Source organism: Hyperolius riggenbachi, chromosome 5, assembly GCF_040937935.1.
Source record: "Hyperolius riggenbachi isolate aHypRig1 chromosome 5, aHypRig1.pri, whole genome shotgun sequence".
NCBI lineage: Eukaryota > Metazoa > Chordata > Amphibia > Anura > Hyperoliidae > Hyperolius > Hyperolius riggenbachi.
In genome coordinates, this window is record NC_090650.1 from 334,043,922 (window position 1) to 334,055,967 (window position 12,046).

Consider the following 12,046-nt stretch of genomic DNA (forward strand, 5'->3'; position numbering starts at 1 on the left):
AGTGGCAATCATTTAACATTTTCACAACCACTCGATACAATCGCGGGCGACAGGGGGTTTGTGGAAATGTAATGCCGCCATTTACATTTCCACCCAAGGCGCCCGCGATTCTATCAGGTGCCTGTGGATGTGGAGATATTGAATGATTGCCACTAAGAAGCTAATTGTGGGCACCAGAAGTCACCCAATTTGCGACAAAGTAAAAGCTGCAGTCTGCAGCAAAAAGGGGTACATGTCAGTGCTGGTAGGCACCTGATAGCGGCGAACGCCATACACCTAAATTTCCCTTTCACAGCTTTTACCATAGGCGCCAATGCGGTGCCCTTTTTCCTGTTTCAATAGAGGATGCAACAGTTCCAACCACTACAGGGACCCATGGACCTGAGGGGTCCTCCTCCTGTCATTGCATTAGTGCTTCCTGTGTTCCAGTTAAAATGATCTTCTTTATAAATGCTTTGAATACTGGTAATTTTCCTGTCAGAGGCTGCCCTTGTTAAGCTAGTTTTGGTGTGCTGCATAATGCAATACAGTGCTGGAGGGGGACTATAGTGTACAATTTGCACTTTGGCCCATAGCTCTGTACTATGCCACTGGGTGGTGGTGGTGGGGGGCGCGTGTGTGTGGAACACCTTTGTCATTCATTGTCATCTTTTAAAAATTTTCGGCGACGACAATGATTCTCCCTAGCATACCACAGCGCTGGAGGAGGATCTCTTGCTAGCAGGGCTGCTGCTTAGGAGCAATGCAGTGTAAGCAGGGGCGTAGCAATAGGGGGTGCAGAAGTAGCGACCGCATCGGGGCCCTTGGGCCAAAGGGGCCCCGAAGGGCCCTCCCTCAACTACAGTATTTGCTCTCTTTTGGTCCTGTGATCATAATAATTACTTCTATAGATACTATGAATAGTGGTAATCATTAACCATCTTCTCCCCATCCCCTTCTTGCACCTCTGCCACTGTAGTTGCCATTGGCAGGTTTTGGTGCATCGTATCAATTGTTATGTTTAGAGTGCTTGGGGGGGCCCCAATGTAAAACTTGCATCGGGGCCTGCAGCTCCTTAGCTACGCCACTGAGTGTAAGGAGAGCATGCTCCATCTTCTTTCCGCATTCCATAGAATGCAACGTCTGCAAAAGCATAGCGAGCCCCGAGTAACATATGTAATCCAAGCGGCAATGCAGGCTTCTTGATGACCGCAATATTTCGCACGTTTAACAGCTTTCAGCTCCGGAGGCTCATACTGCTCTAGCGCATGCGCTGTGAAAGGTTCGGCTACCCGGAAGCGATGAACAGACTGGCGGGAGTGCGGCTGCGGTGTCCTAATGACTGAGAAGTGCAGAACAGATAAGAGATTTTTGTGTCTAAAAGTAACGTGAAAGCTTCCGATACCCCCTGCAGCTGAACAACCATCAGCAATGTTGGTAAGAACCTTTTAGTGTTTGGAAGTGGGTATGGGCAAGACTCAATGGGGCGGGCCGTGGGTTTTCTGAATCCATTTACCTCAAAATCAGTAAACGCTGAGTTGTGTTGGTGTTTGTACGCCTAGGCTAAATACGTTTCCTTTTGCCACAGGTTACATGTCACCTATGTGGTGCTTTAGTTGCACTTTTAAAAACTTCTCTAAACTTCTAAATTTTTATGCCCATCCTACTTTTATATCTTCTGGATGCAGAGTCATCATCTGACACCCTGTGCAGAAGAAATGAAGGGGCACATGTGAGTGGCCATAATCATAACAAATTATGGTTGGATCCAAATGATGTCGCTAACATAAAAGTACATTAATCTAGATTACATTGGGCTCTATTCCCAATACGTGTCATAAAAATCTTATTTATTCCTCTAATTGGTAAAAATAACCAGCACATTTATAAGCAAAATAATCACTCAAAGTAAGTTGTTCCTGATTAACTTCATTTCAATATTGGTTTTCTTACTTTTAAGGGTACCTAAACTGAGGAGTTTCACTTACCTGGGGCTTCGACCAGCTCCCTGCAGCGGTCCTGTGCCCGCACTGGTCCTCCAGGATCCTCCAGGATCCTCCGTTCTCCCGCCGCGGCTAAGTTTAATTCGCACTGCCTGGGTGATGGCAGTCATTGCGCCTGCGTGGCTCTTGCTTGCTCGCATTTCCGTCCACAATAGCGTCCTGCGTATGGAGGCACATCTAAGTGCAAAAACAACACTTTAGCTGTTTTCTGCTGCACAGTAACACCACCGCATATCTAGCACTGAGATACTTGTTACAAACCAGGGCTGTGGAGTCGGTACAAAAATCCACCGACTCCGACTCCTCAGTTTAGGATTCCACCGACTCCTCGACTCCGACTCCTCTAATTTGCATATTACAATCTTGTTGATTGAAAGTATGTAACATGAAATTCGTCTCTTAACTGCCAACGCTTAGGAATTTTAAAAGACAACTGAAATGAGGATATGTAGACTGCCATATTTATTGCCTTTAGTCATAGACTAAAACTAGTCCTTGGTAAGAGTACTTGTAAAAGGTACAGACCGGAACAAAGAACATCTATCAGGCCCTAGGCAATGTAACTGTGGGTACATGTAAGAGTGATCTGCAGGGGAATAAGGAGATTCTTCCTGTATTACATATTCTTCATGCACAATCTGAACCAGGTTTATGGGTGATAGACAACACCTCTGTGTTTAATGTGCACAACATTCTCAGTGGATTCCCTGCAGCTCTGTGGGGAGTGCATATGTAGAGTATAGTACTACTGTGTAACAAAGTAAACGTGAGACAGATGAAATTAAAGTTTTATACATACCTGGGGCTCCCTCCAGCCCCCTTCAGGCTAATCAGTCCCTTGCTGTCCTTCTCCGCCACCTGTATCTTCTGCTATAAGTCCAGGTACTTGAGCCAGTCTGGCGTAGTGCGCATGCACACACTCTGCCGCCTGGAGCGTACTACACCTGCACAGCACTATTGCGCAGGTGCAGATCGCCCCTGGCTGTGGAAGCGGCATGCTGCCGGACTGCGCTGACTGGCTGAATTACCAGGACTCATAGCAGAAGATCCAGGTGCTGGAGGTGGACAGCGAGGTACTGATTAGCCTGAAGGGGGCTGGAAGAAGCCCCAGTTATGTATAAAACTTTTCTTTTCATCCGTCAGGTACCATTTAATTCGTAGTCACCAAACCAAATGTTAACAACATATCAAATTATTTGATTTCATGAGCAAAGGGAGTGCATACATTTGCATTAATCAGAATCAACGCAGAATTATTTCCATCTCATTGACCATCTCTATTAGTGACATGGCTACACATCAGGCTTTATTCTTACAGCATAGATGTTATTTAGTATATATAAGGGATTCCTGTGTACACATCATATATACAGTCACAATCCGATATGTATATCTGACTTTAAAAATACGGAGCACAAGTAACTAATTTTGATTGGTTTATTTCATTTTTGTGGACTAAACACAGCTATTACTGTATGTATAAATTATTTATGATGACTATTATCTGAGAAATAGAACATTTTATCATATTTTCTATTTTAATTACAGTTTAAATTCACTAGGAGTCGGTGCATTTTTTCCCGACTCCGACTACAGATACCCAAAATTACTCCGACTCTACAACTCCGACTCCACAGCCCTGTTACAAACGCTGCCGTTCAGCAGCATTTAAATTACAATTGAATGGCGTTTGTGGACTCAACAAGTGCAGTGTTCTCCCCAGGCTCTTTTAGCCGGGTGCTCCACCCGGCTAGATTTGGTGACCACCCGGCTGTCATCGGCTCACCTCTTCACCTCCTCCTATGCTGTAAGCTGAGTTGCCCTGCATTTTCATCTCGACCCACCCGGCTACTTTTTCATGCCACCCGGCTACTATTTCATGCCACCCGGCTGGAAAAAAATTCTGGGGAGAACACTGAAGTGCGTAGTGCAGCTGTGTGTCTGAAAAAGGCGTGGATGGAATTGTGAATTGGTTGGTGATCCAAGCATTAAGAGTGCTTTATTTAATCTAAACTACTCTCAGAACTTTCTTGACACCCCCATATACATCAGGGGAGATAACCTACAAATGTTTATGTACCACAAACTGACACACCGTCCCACATTCAATCAAGCAATAAAATGCAATTGAGAGTGGTGACAGAGATAAAAACCTGGATTATCTGAAAAAGAACTTTATTAAACAAGGATATAATCCCCTAATGGCTGAGACCCAAATCAAGAAGGCTAACATCATCCCTAGGACTCCACTCCTGGAATACAAGCAAGACCAGGAAGAGAGCTGTGTCCTACTGGGGTCACCTACACCCCACACCTGGAGATCTTAATAAAGATTGAAAAAGAACTCTGTCCTATTTCATGGGTAATTAGTGGGTGTTTAGAGGAGAGAACAGATGTAAACAATGCACTTGGGAGGTGATCTGACGGCGGGTTGGCGGGCGATCTGATGGTGTGGGTGGGTGATCAGATTTCCCGCAAGGGGCAGGTTAGGGGCTGATTGATGGGTGGCAGTGACAGGGGGTGATTGACAGGTGATCAGTGGGTTATTACAGGGAAGAACAGATGTAAATAATGCACTGGCAAATTGATAAGGGGGGGTCTGAGGGCAATCTGAGCGTGTGGGCGGTTGATTGGGTGCCTGCAAGGGGCAGATTAGGGTCTAATCTGATGGGTAACAGTGACAGGTGATGATAGGGGGTGATTGATGGGTAATTAGTGGGTGTTTAGAGGAGAGAACAGATGTAAACAATGCACTTGGGAGGTGATCTGATGGGGGGTTTGCGGGTCGATCTGATGGTGTGGGTGATCAGATTGCCCGCAAGGGGCAGGTTAGGGGCTGATTGATGGGTGGCAGTGACAGGGGGTGATTGATGGGTGATTGACAGGTGATCAGTGGGTTATTACAGGGGGGATAGATGCATACAGTACACGGGTGGGGGGGGGGGTCTGGGGAGAATCTGAGGGGTGGGGAGCGTTGACAGATAGTGACAGGGAGTGATTGATGGGTGATTAGGGGAGTGATTGGGTGCAAACAGTGGTCTGGGGGGTGGGCAGGGGGGGGGTCTGAGGGGTGCTGTGGGCAATCAGAGGGAAGGGGGGGGGGCAGGATCAGTGTGTTTGGTGCAGACTAGGGTGGCTGCAGCCTGCCATGGTGATCCCTCAAACACCAGGACCACCAGGGCAGGAGGCAGCCTGTATAATAGTATACATTACAGAGTGTATTATGGGGTTAACAACCCGCCGGCGCTTCCGAGCGGCCGGTGGGTTGTCGTCGCGGGTGGGCAGAGCCTATTGCCGACGTATGCGCGCGATCCCCGGCCCGGAAGAAACCCAGGACCCGACGCCAATCTGCGTTACGTGGTCCTGGGGCTGCCACTTTGCCGCCGCCAATCTACAGTGGGCGGTCGGCACGTGGTTAATTCAATACAGGTTATTGTAAGTATTATTATTTTATACCCCCCAAAAATGTTGTCAGATGCTGGACGCTGCGTGCCCCTGGCATCAGCAATAATAGTATAGATTAGCCAGCTAGGGGTGCCCCCAGTATAGGTTAGCCAGCTAGGGGTGCCCCCAGTATAAGTTAGCCAGCTAGGGGTGCCCCCAGTATAGGTTAGCCAGCTAGGGGTGCCCCCAGTATAGGTTAGCCAGCTAGGGGTGCCCCCAGTATAGGTTAGCCATCTACGGGTGCCCCCAGTATAACCAAGACTACTGCAGGCCACAGTGGTGTCCCAGACTACACCCCTGAGGTCACTTTGAATGGCCTATAGCCCAAACTACAGGCTCATGTTTTTCAACATAGTAAGTGTATTTTTCATTGCGCATTTTACTAAATGAAGTTGTGTTACATTGTGGAGCGATCCTCCTTTCCCATTTTTCTTTCCTAAAGCTTTCCTTATAGCCAGGCACAAAAAAGCCGCTAGAGTGTAAACCCATTATCGTCCCCGCTGATAACAGTACCAAGAGTGCAAGAATTAACATTTGTTTCGTTTACCACTACTAACTCTTTTTAAATATTACAATTTTTGTTTTTATCCCTAATGCTAATCTACACGTACATTTAAAATTTTATTAGTGTACAGTAAAACCACACAGCAAAACTATTGTCCCAATCGCTCAACCACCAATCTCTTCACCACCAGGGAGTCAACCAGCCAACACCCGGATCACGGCACAAGATGTCAAATCCAATTTAGAATATACAAATGACTGGGTCTCCACCTGGATTTATGCAATTATAGCTTGGTTTATGTGTAACACAGCAACTAAACAGCACATTTCGGCACGCAGGCCTTTATCAAATGAAGACCCAGTCGTTTGTACAGTAAAACCCCCATTATTCAGCACCAATGGGGATTGGTTAATGCTGGGTGAGTGTAGTTTCTGGTTGCTTGAGAGTCAATGTTAAAATTAGCCCTAGCTGATAACAGTGCTATACTCCACACTGTATACTTACCATAAACTCTGTATTAATGTTGAAATACAGTAATTAAAAAACAAATTAGGACAAAGACTACACTTTATTACTGTGTAAAAAAAGATTTATGCATCCTGCAAGGCTGGAATTTTTCTGGTTGCTTGAGACTGCTATTTAACAGAGTTCTGGATAAGGGGGTTTTACTGCTATAAAACCTTTATTTCTTAAAGGAAAGGTTCAGGGAGGGTGGGTAAAAAATAAAAATCAAATTCCACTTACCCGGGGCTTCCTCCAGCCCGTGGCAGGCAGGAGGTGCCCTCGCCGCCGCTCCGCAGGCTCCCGGTGGTCTTCGGTGGCCGACCCGACCTGGCCAGGCCGGCTGCCAGGTCGGGCTCTTCTGCGCTCCAAGGCCCGGAACTTCTGCGTCCCACGCCGGTGCTCTGACGTCATCGGACGTCCTCCGGGCTCTACTGCGCATGCGCAGTACTTCTGCGCCTGCGCAGTAGAGCCCGGAGGACGTCCGATGACGTCAGAGCGCCGGCGTGGGACGCAGAAGTTCCGGGCCTTGGAGCGCAGAAGAGCCCGACCTGGCAGCCGGCCTGGCCAGGTCGGGTCGGCCACCGGAGACCACCGGGAGCCTGCGGAGCGGCGGCGAGGGCACCTCCTGCCTGCCACGGGCTTGAGGAAGCCCCGGGTAAGTGGAATTTGATTTTTATTTTTTACCCACCCTCCCTGAACCTTCCCTTTAATATCTTAAAGAGACACTGAAGCGAGAATAAATCTCGCTTCAGTGCTTATATTCAGCAGGGGCATGTGTGCCCCTGCTAAAACGCCGCTATCCCACGGCTGAACGGGGGTCCCTTCACCCCCAACTCCCCCCCCCCCCCCCCCCCTGCAAAATCAACGACCAACTTGGTCGTAGATTTTGCTGCTCTTCAGGCAGGGCTAACGGCTGCAGCCCTGCCTCTCAGCACAGTCTATCAGCGGCGCATCGCCGCCTCTCCCCCGCCCCTCTCAGCGAAGGAAGACTGAGAGGGGCGGGAGAGAGGCGGAGATACGTGCTGATAGACGCGCGTAAGGGAGGGCTGCGGCCATTAGCCCTGCCTGAATGCGGAAGTGATCCCCCGCTGCACGGAGGGGATTTAGGAGGTAAGTGACCACCGTTTAGCGGCGCGACAGCGGCGGTTTAGCAGGGGCACACGTGCCCCTGCTGAATATAAGCACTTAAAGAGACACTGAAGCGAAAAAAAAATATGATATAGTGAATTGGTTGTGTACTATGAATAATTACTAGAAGATTAGCAGCAAAGAAAATATTCTAATATTTTTATTTTCAGGTATATAGTGTTTTTTCTCATTCAAAATGAGTCTTTCAGAGCATTCTGTGCACTAATGACCTCTCCTCTAGCAGAGAAAAAGAAAACAGTTGAGATAATAAAAGTCAGATAACAGCCCTCTCCACGACTAAACTTAAGGTGGCCATACACTGGTCGATTTGCCATCAGATTCGACCAACAGATAGATCCCTCTCTGATCGAATCTGATCAGAGAGGGATCGTATGGCCACCTTTACAGCAAACAGATTGTGAACCGATTTCAGCCTGAAACCGTTCACAATCTGTTGTGGTGGTGGTGGTGGTGCTGCTGCCCCCGCCCGCCCGCATACATTACCTGCTCCGCCGGCGCGACTCCAGTCCCCCGGTCACCGCTGCTCTGTCTGCGCTCTGGTCTCCAGGTCCGGCATGCCTCACTTCTTCTAGCCCGGCAGGAAGTTTAAACAGTAGAGGGCGCTCTACTGTTTAAACTTCCTGCCGGGCTAGAAGAAGTGAGGCATGCCGGACCTGGAGACCAGAGCGCAGACAGAGCAGCGGTGACCGGGAGACTGGAGTGGCGCCGGCGGAGCAGGTAATGTATGCGGGCTCTATTGCGTCGGTCGTCGGGCACTCAAACGCCGCTAGCGATGCGCTCTTTACCCGCGGGCGATCGACGGTTATTTTCCGCATGGCGCGATCGACGGGATCGGACGAAATGGATCGAAATTCGGCGTGTAGCGTGAACGATTGGCAGCAGATTCGATCCCAGTGATCGAATCTGCTGTTGAAACGGGTACAAATCGGGCCAGTGTATGGCCAGCTTTAGTCCGAGAGTTAATGGCTTGTTTGCATAGAGATAACAACTGGAGTTTCTTAACTCTTGCTGTACTGGAAACAATTAGACTGATGTATCTGATCTTAATGTTTTATTTCTTAGCTGTACTACACATACAAATCATAATATCATAATTTTTTTTTCGCTTCAGTGTCTCTGTAGCCACCCTGGCGTTCTATTTCCCCAGGATTTCCGTGCAAAAAGTGGTTCAAATAATTTCCCATAATTTTCAACCAATTTTTTTTTTTTGCAATCTTTTTTTTTTGTATTGAATTCAATACAGGTTATTGTATTGAATTAAATTTAAAAAAAAAAGTGTTTGCTGCGAGATTTTGATGATGCTGTGTGACACTGGTTCCATCAACACCGATCGACGGGGGACATGTGATCTCCAAGGGAGAAGCAAAATCCGCCAAGGGACATGGAAGAAGGCACCGGGGAAGCTATCAGAGGTACACGACGAGGGATCAGCATGCCAATGGTGAGTATAAGACCCAGATGTATAGCCAGGTATAGTTAGCCAGATGTATAGCCAGGTATAGTTAGCCAGATGTATAGCCAGGTATAGTTAGCCAGATGTATAGTTAGCCAGATGTGCAGCCAGGTGTAGTTAGCCAGATGTATTAGCCAGGAATAGTTTAGCCAGATGTTTTGCCAGGTATATAGGGAGCAAGATGTTTGCCAGGTGTATAGGAGACAGATGTGCAGCCAGGTGTATAGGAGACAGATGTTTGCCAGGTGTATAGGAGACAGATGTGCAGCCAGGTGTATAGGAGACAGATGTGCAGCCAGGTGTATAGGAGACAGATGTGCAGCCAGGTGTAGGGAGTCATATGTATAGGGAGCCAGGTTTGCGGGTGCCTCTGCCCCCCCCCATTGCCCCCGATGCCCCCTGACTCTGGCCGGGTGTCCCTTCTGTGGGGGGGCTCCCCTTCTGTGCTGGCTGGTAGTGGCCGGTGGGGATCCCCTCTGTGGGGGGGATCCCCATACTGTGCGTGCAGGTGGCTGGGTGGCCCTTCTGTGTGTGTGGGGGATATCCCCTTCTATGGGGGCTAGTCATGGTCTGTCGGGGACATCCCCTTCTGTTGTGGGGGGAGGTGGGTGTCCCCATCTATGAGGGCTGTGGGTGGCCTCTCCCTCCTCTTCCCCCCATCCCTTCCGATCCCCCGTGCCCCCCCCCCCCCAATCCCGTGTCTCCCCCGTCAGAAGCCCTGATCTACTCACCTGAGGGCTTGCTCCTGCGGCGGAAGCGGCGCACTTCCTCCTCCATCGCGAAGTCTCGTGTTCTCTGTAATTACTGTACGCGGCTTGGTGACGTCACCAAGCCGCGTACTGTAATTACAGAGACCGGGACTTCGGCGATGGAGATGGAGGGTGTGCATCTCGGCCAGCGCAGGAGAAAGCCCTCAGGTGAGTAAAGCAGGGCTTTTGACTGACAGGGGGGAGACACGGGACGGGGGGGGGACACAGGATCGGGGGTGAGGAGGGCACGGGGGACAGAGAGGGAGGAGGGAAAGGCCACCCACAGCTCTCATAGAAGGGGACACCCACCTCCCCCCCCCCCCCCCCGCACAGAAGGGGGTGTCCCCGACCGGCCAAGACTCGCCCCATAGGGGGGATACCCGCCCCCCCACACACACACTACAGGGTCACCCGCACGCACATTACGGGGATGCCCCCTCCCCCCCCCTCCCCACAGAGAGGATCCCCGCCGGTACCGGCCACTACCAGCCAGCACAGAAGGGGACACCCTCCCCCCGCACAGAGGGGATCCCCGCACCAGCCACCCGCAGCACAGCAGGGGACACCCCCCCCCCCCCCCCCCCACAGAGGGGATCCCCGCACCAGCCACCCGCAGCACAGAAGGGGAATCCCGCATGCTGCTGAGCACATTCTCTGCTCCGATGGCTGCACAGGGATTCCCCAGGGTGGCTGGATGCTAGTTCTGCACGCTGTGGGTAGCACAGATCGCTACCCACAGCGTGCTGACAGGCATCCAGCCATCCTGGGGAATCCCTCTGATGAGGGAAAAGTGCAGCCGGCGGGGCAGAGAAACAATAAATCTCCCTGGCAGTATTGACGAGCTCAGCTCGTCAATACCGCTTTCAGCAAGTTTTTCCTGGACGAGCTGAGCTCGTCAATACCACCAGGGTGGTAAAGCGAGATTTATTCTCGCTTCAGTGTCTCTTTAAAATCGCTTCAATATGTGGCGGAACCGTTTAATGGAGTGCTGCCATCTTGTGGTCTAAGATGAGAATTGCATACAAATATATAGTTGCAACCAGAATGTATACATAGGAAAAAACCCCATCAATACTCTGAATAAGGGGATGAAAATAGAACAATGTAATAGCATTATACTTCAGCCAGTGAAGAGGAGGTATGCATAAGAATAAAATTTTAAATGTACGTGTAGATTAGCATTAGGGATAAAAAAATTTTTAATATTTAAAAAGAGTAAGTAGTGGTAAACGAAACAAATGTTAATCCTTGCAGTCTTGGTACTGTTATCAGCGGGGACGATAATGGGTTTACACTCTAGCGGCTTTTTTGTGCCTGGCTATAAGGAAAGCTTTAGGAAAGAAAAATGGGAAAGGAGGATCGCTCCACAATGTAACACAACTTCATTTAGTAAAATGCGCAATGAAAAATACACTTACTATGTTGAAAAACATGAGCCTGTAGTTTGGGCTATAGGCCTCTCAAAGTGACCTCAGGGGTGTAGTCTGGGACACCACTGTGGCCTGCAGTAGTCTTGGTTATACTGGGGGCACCCGTAGCTGGCTAACCTATACTGGGGGCACCCGTAGCTGGCTAACCTATACTGGGGGCACCCCTAGCTGGCTAACCTATACTGGGGGCACCCCTAGCTGGCTAACCTATACTGGGGGCACCCCTAGCTGGCTAACCTATACTGGGGGCACCCCTAGCTGGCTAACCTATACTGGGGGCACCCCTAGCTGGCTAACCTATACTGGGGGCACCCGTAGCTGGCTAACCTATACTATTATTGCTCACGCCAGGGGCACGCAGCGTCCAGCATCTGACAACATTTTTGGGGGGTATTAAATTCAATACAATAACCTGTATTGAATTAACCACGTGCCGACCGCCCACTGTAGATTGGCGGCGGCAAAGTGGCAGCCCCAGGACCACGTAACGCAGACTGGCGTCGGGTCCTGGGTCTCTTCCGGGCCGGGGATCGCGCGCATTGATGCGCGCGCATACGGCGGCAATAGGCTCTGCCCACCCGTGACGACAACCCGCCGGCCGCTCGGAAGCGCCGGCGGGTTGTTAACCCCATAATACACTTTGTAATGTATACTATTATACAGGCTGCCTCCTGCCTTGGTGGTTCTGGTGTCCGAGGGATCACCAGGGCAAGCTGCAGCCACCCTAGTCTGCACCAAACACACTGATCCTGCCCCCCCTTCCCTCTGATCGCCCACAGCACCCCTCAGACCCCCCCTGCCCACCCCCCAGACCACTGTTTGCACCCAAT

General features: G+C 49.9%; 1 protein-coding gene across 1 annotated transcript in view; it reads left to right on the plus strand.

Moving 5' to 3' along the window:
- The first annotated feature begins 1,272 nt into the window (after positions 1-1,272).
- SPIDR (scaffold protein involved in DNA repair) overlaps positions 1,273-12,046 on the plus strand; it is a 651,436-nt gene continuing 640,662 nt past the window's right edge. The window contains exon 1 of the mRNA XM_068237354.1: positions 1,273-1,416. Coding sequence (XP_068093455.1) covers positions 1,411-1,416 — 6 coding nt within the window. The 5' untranslated portion in view covers positions 1,273-1,410. The remainder of the gene's footprint in view (positions 1,417-12,046) is intronic.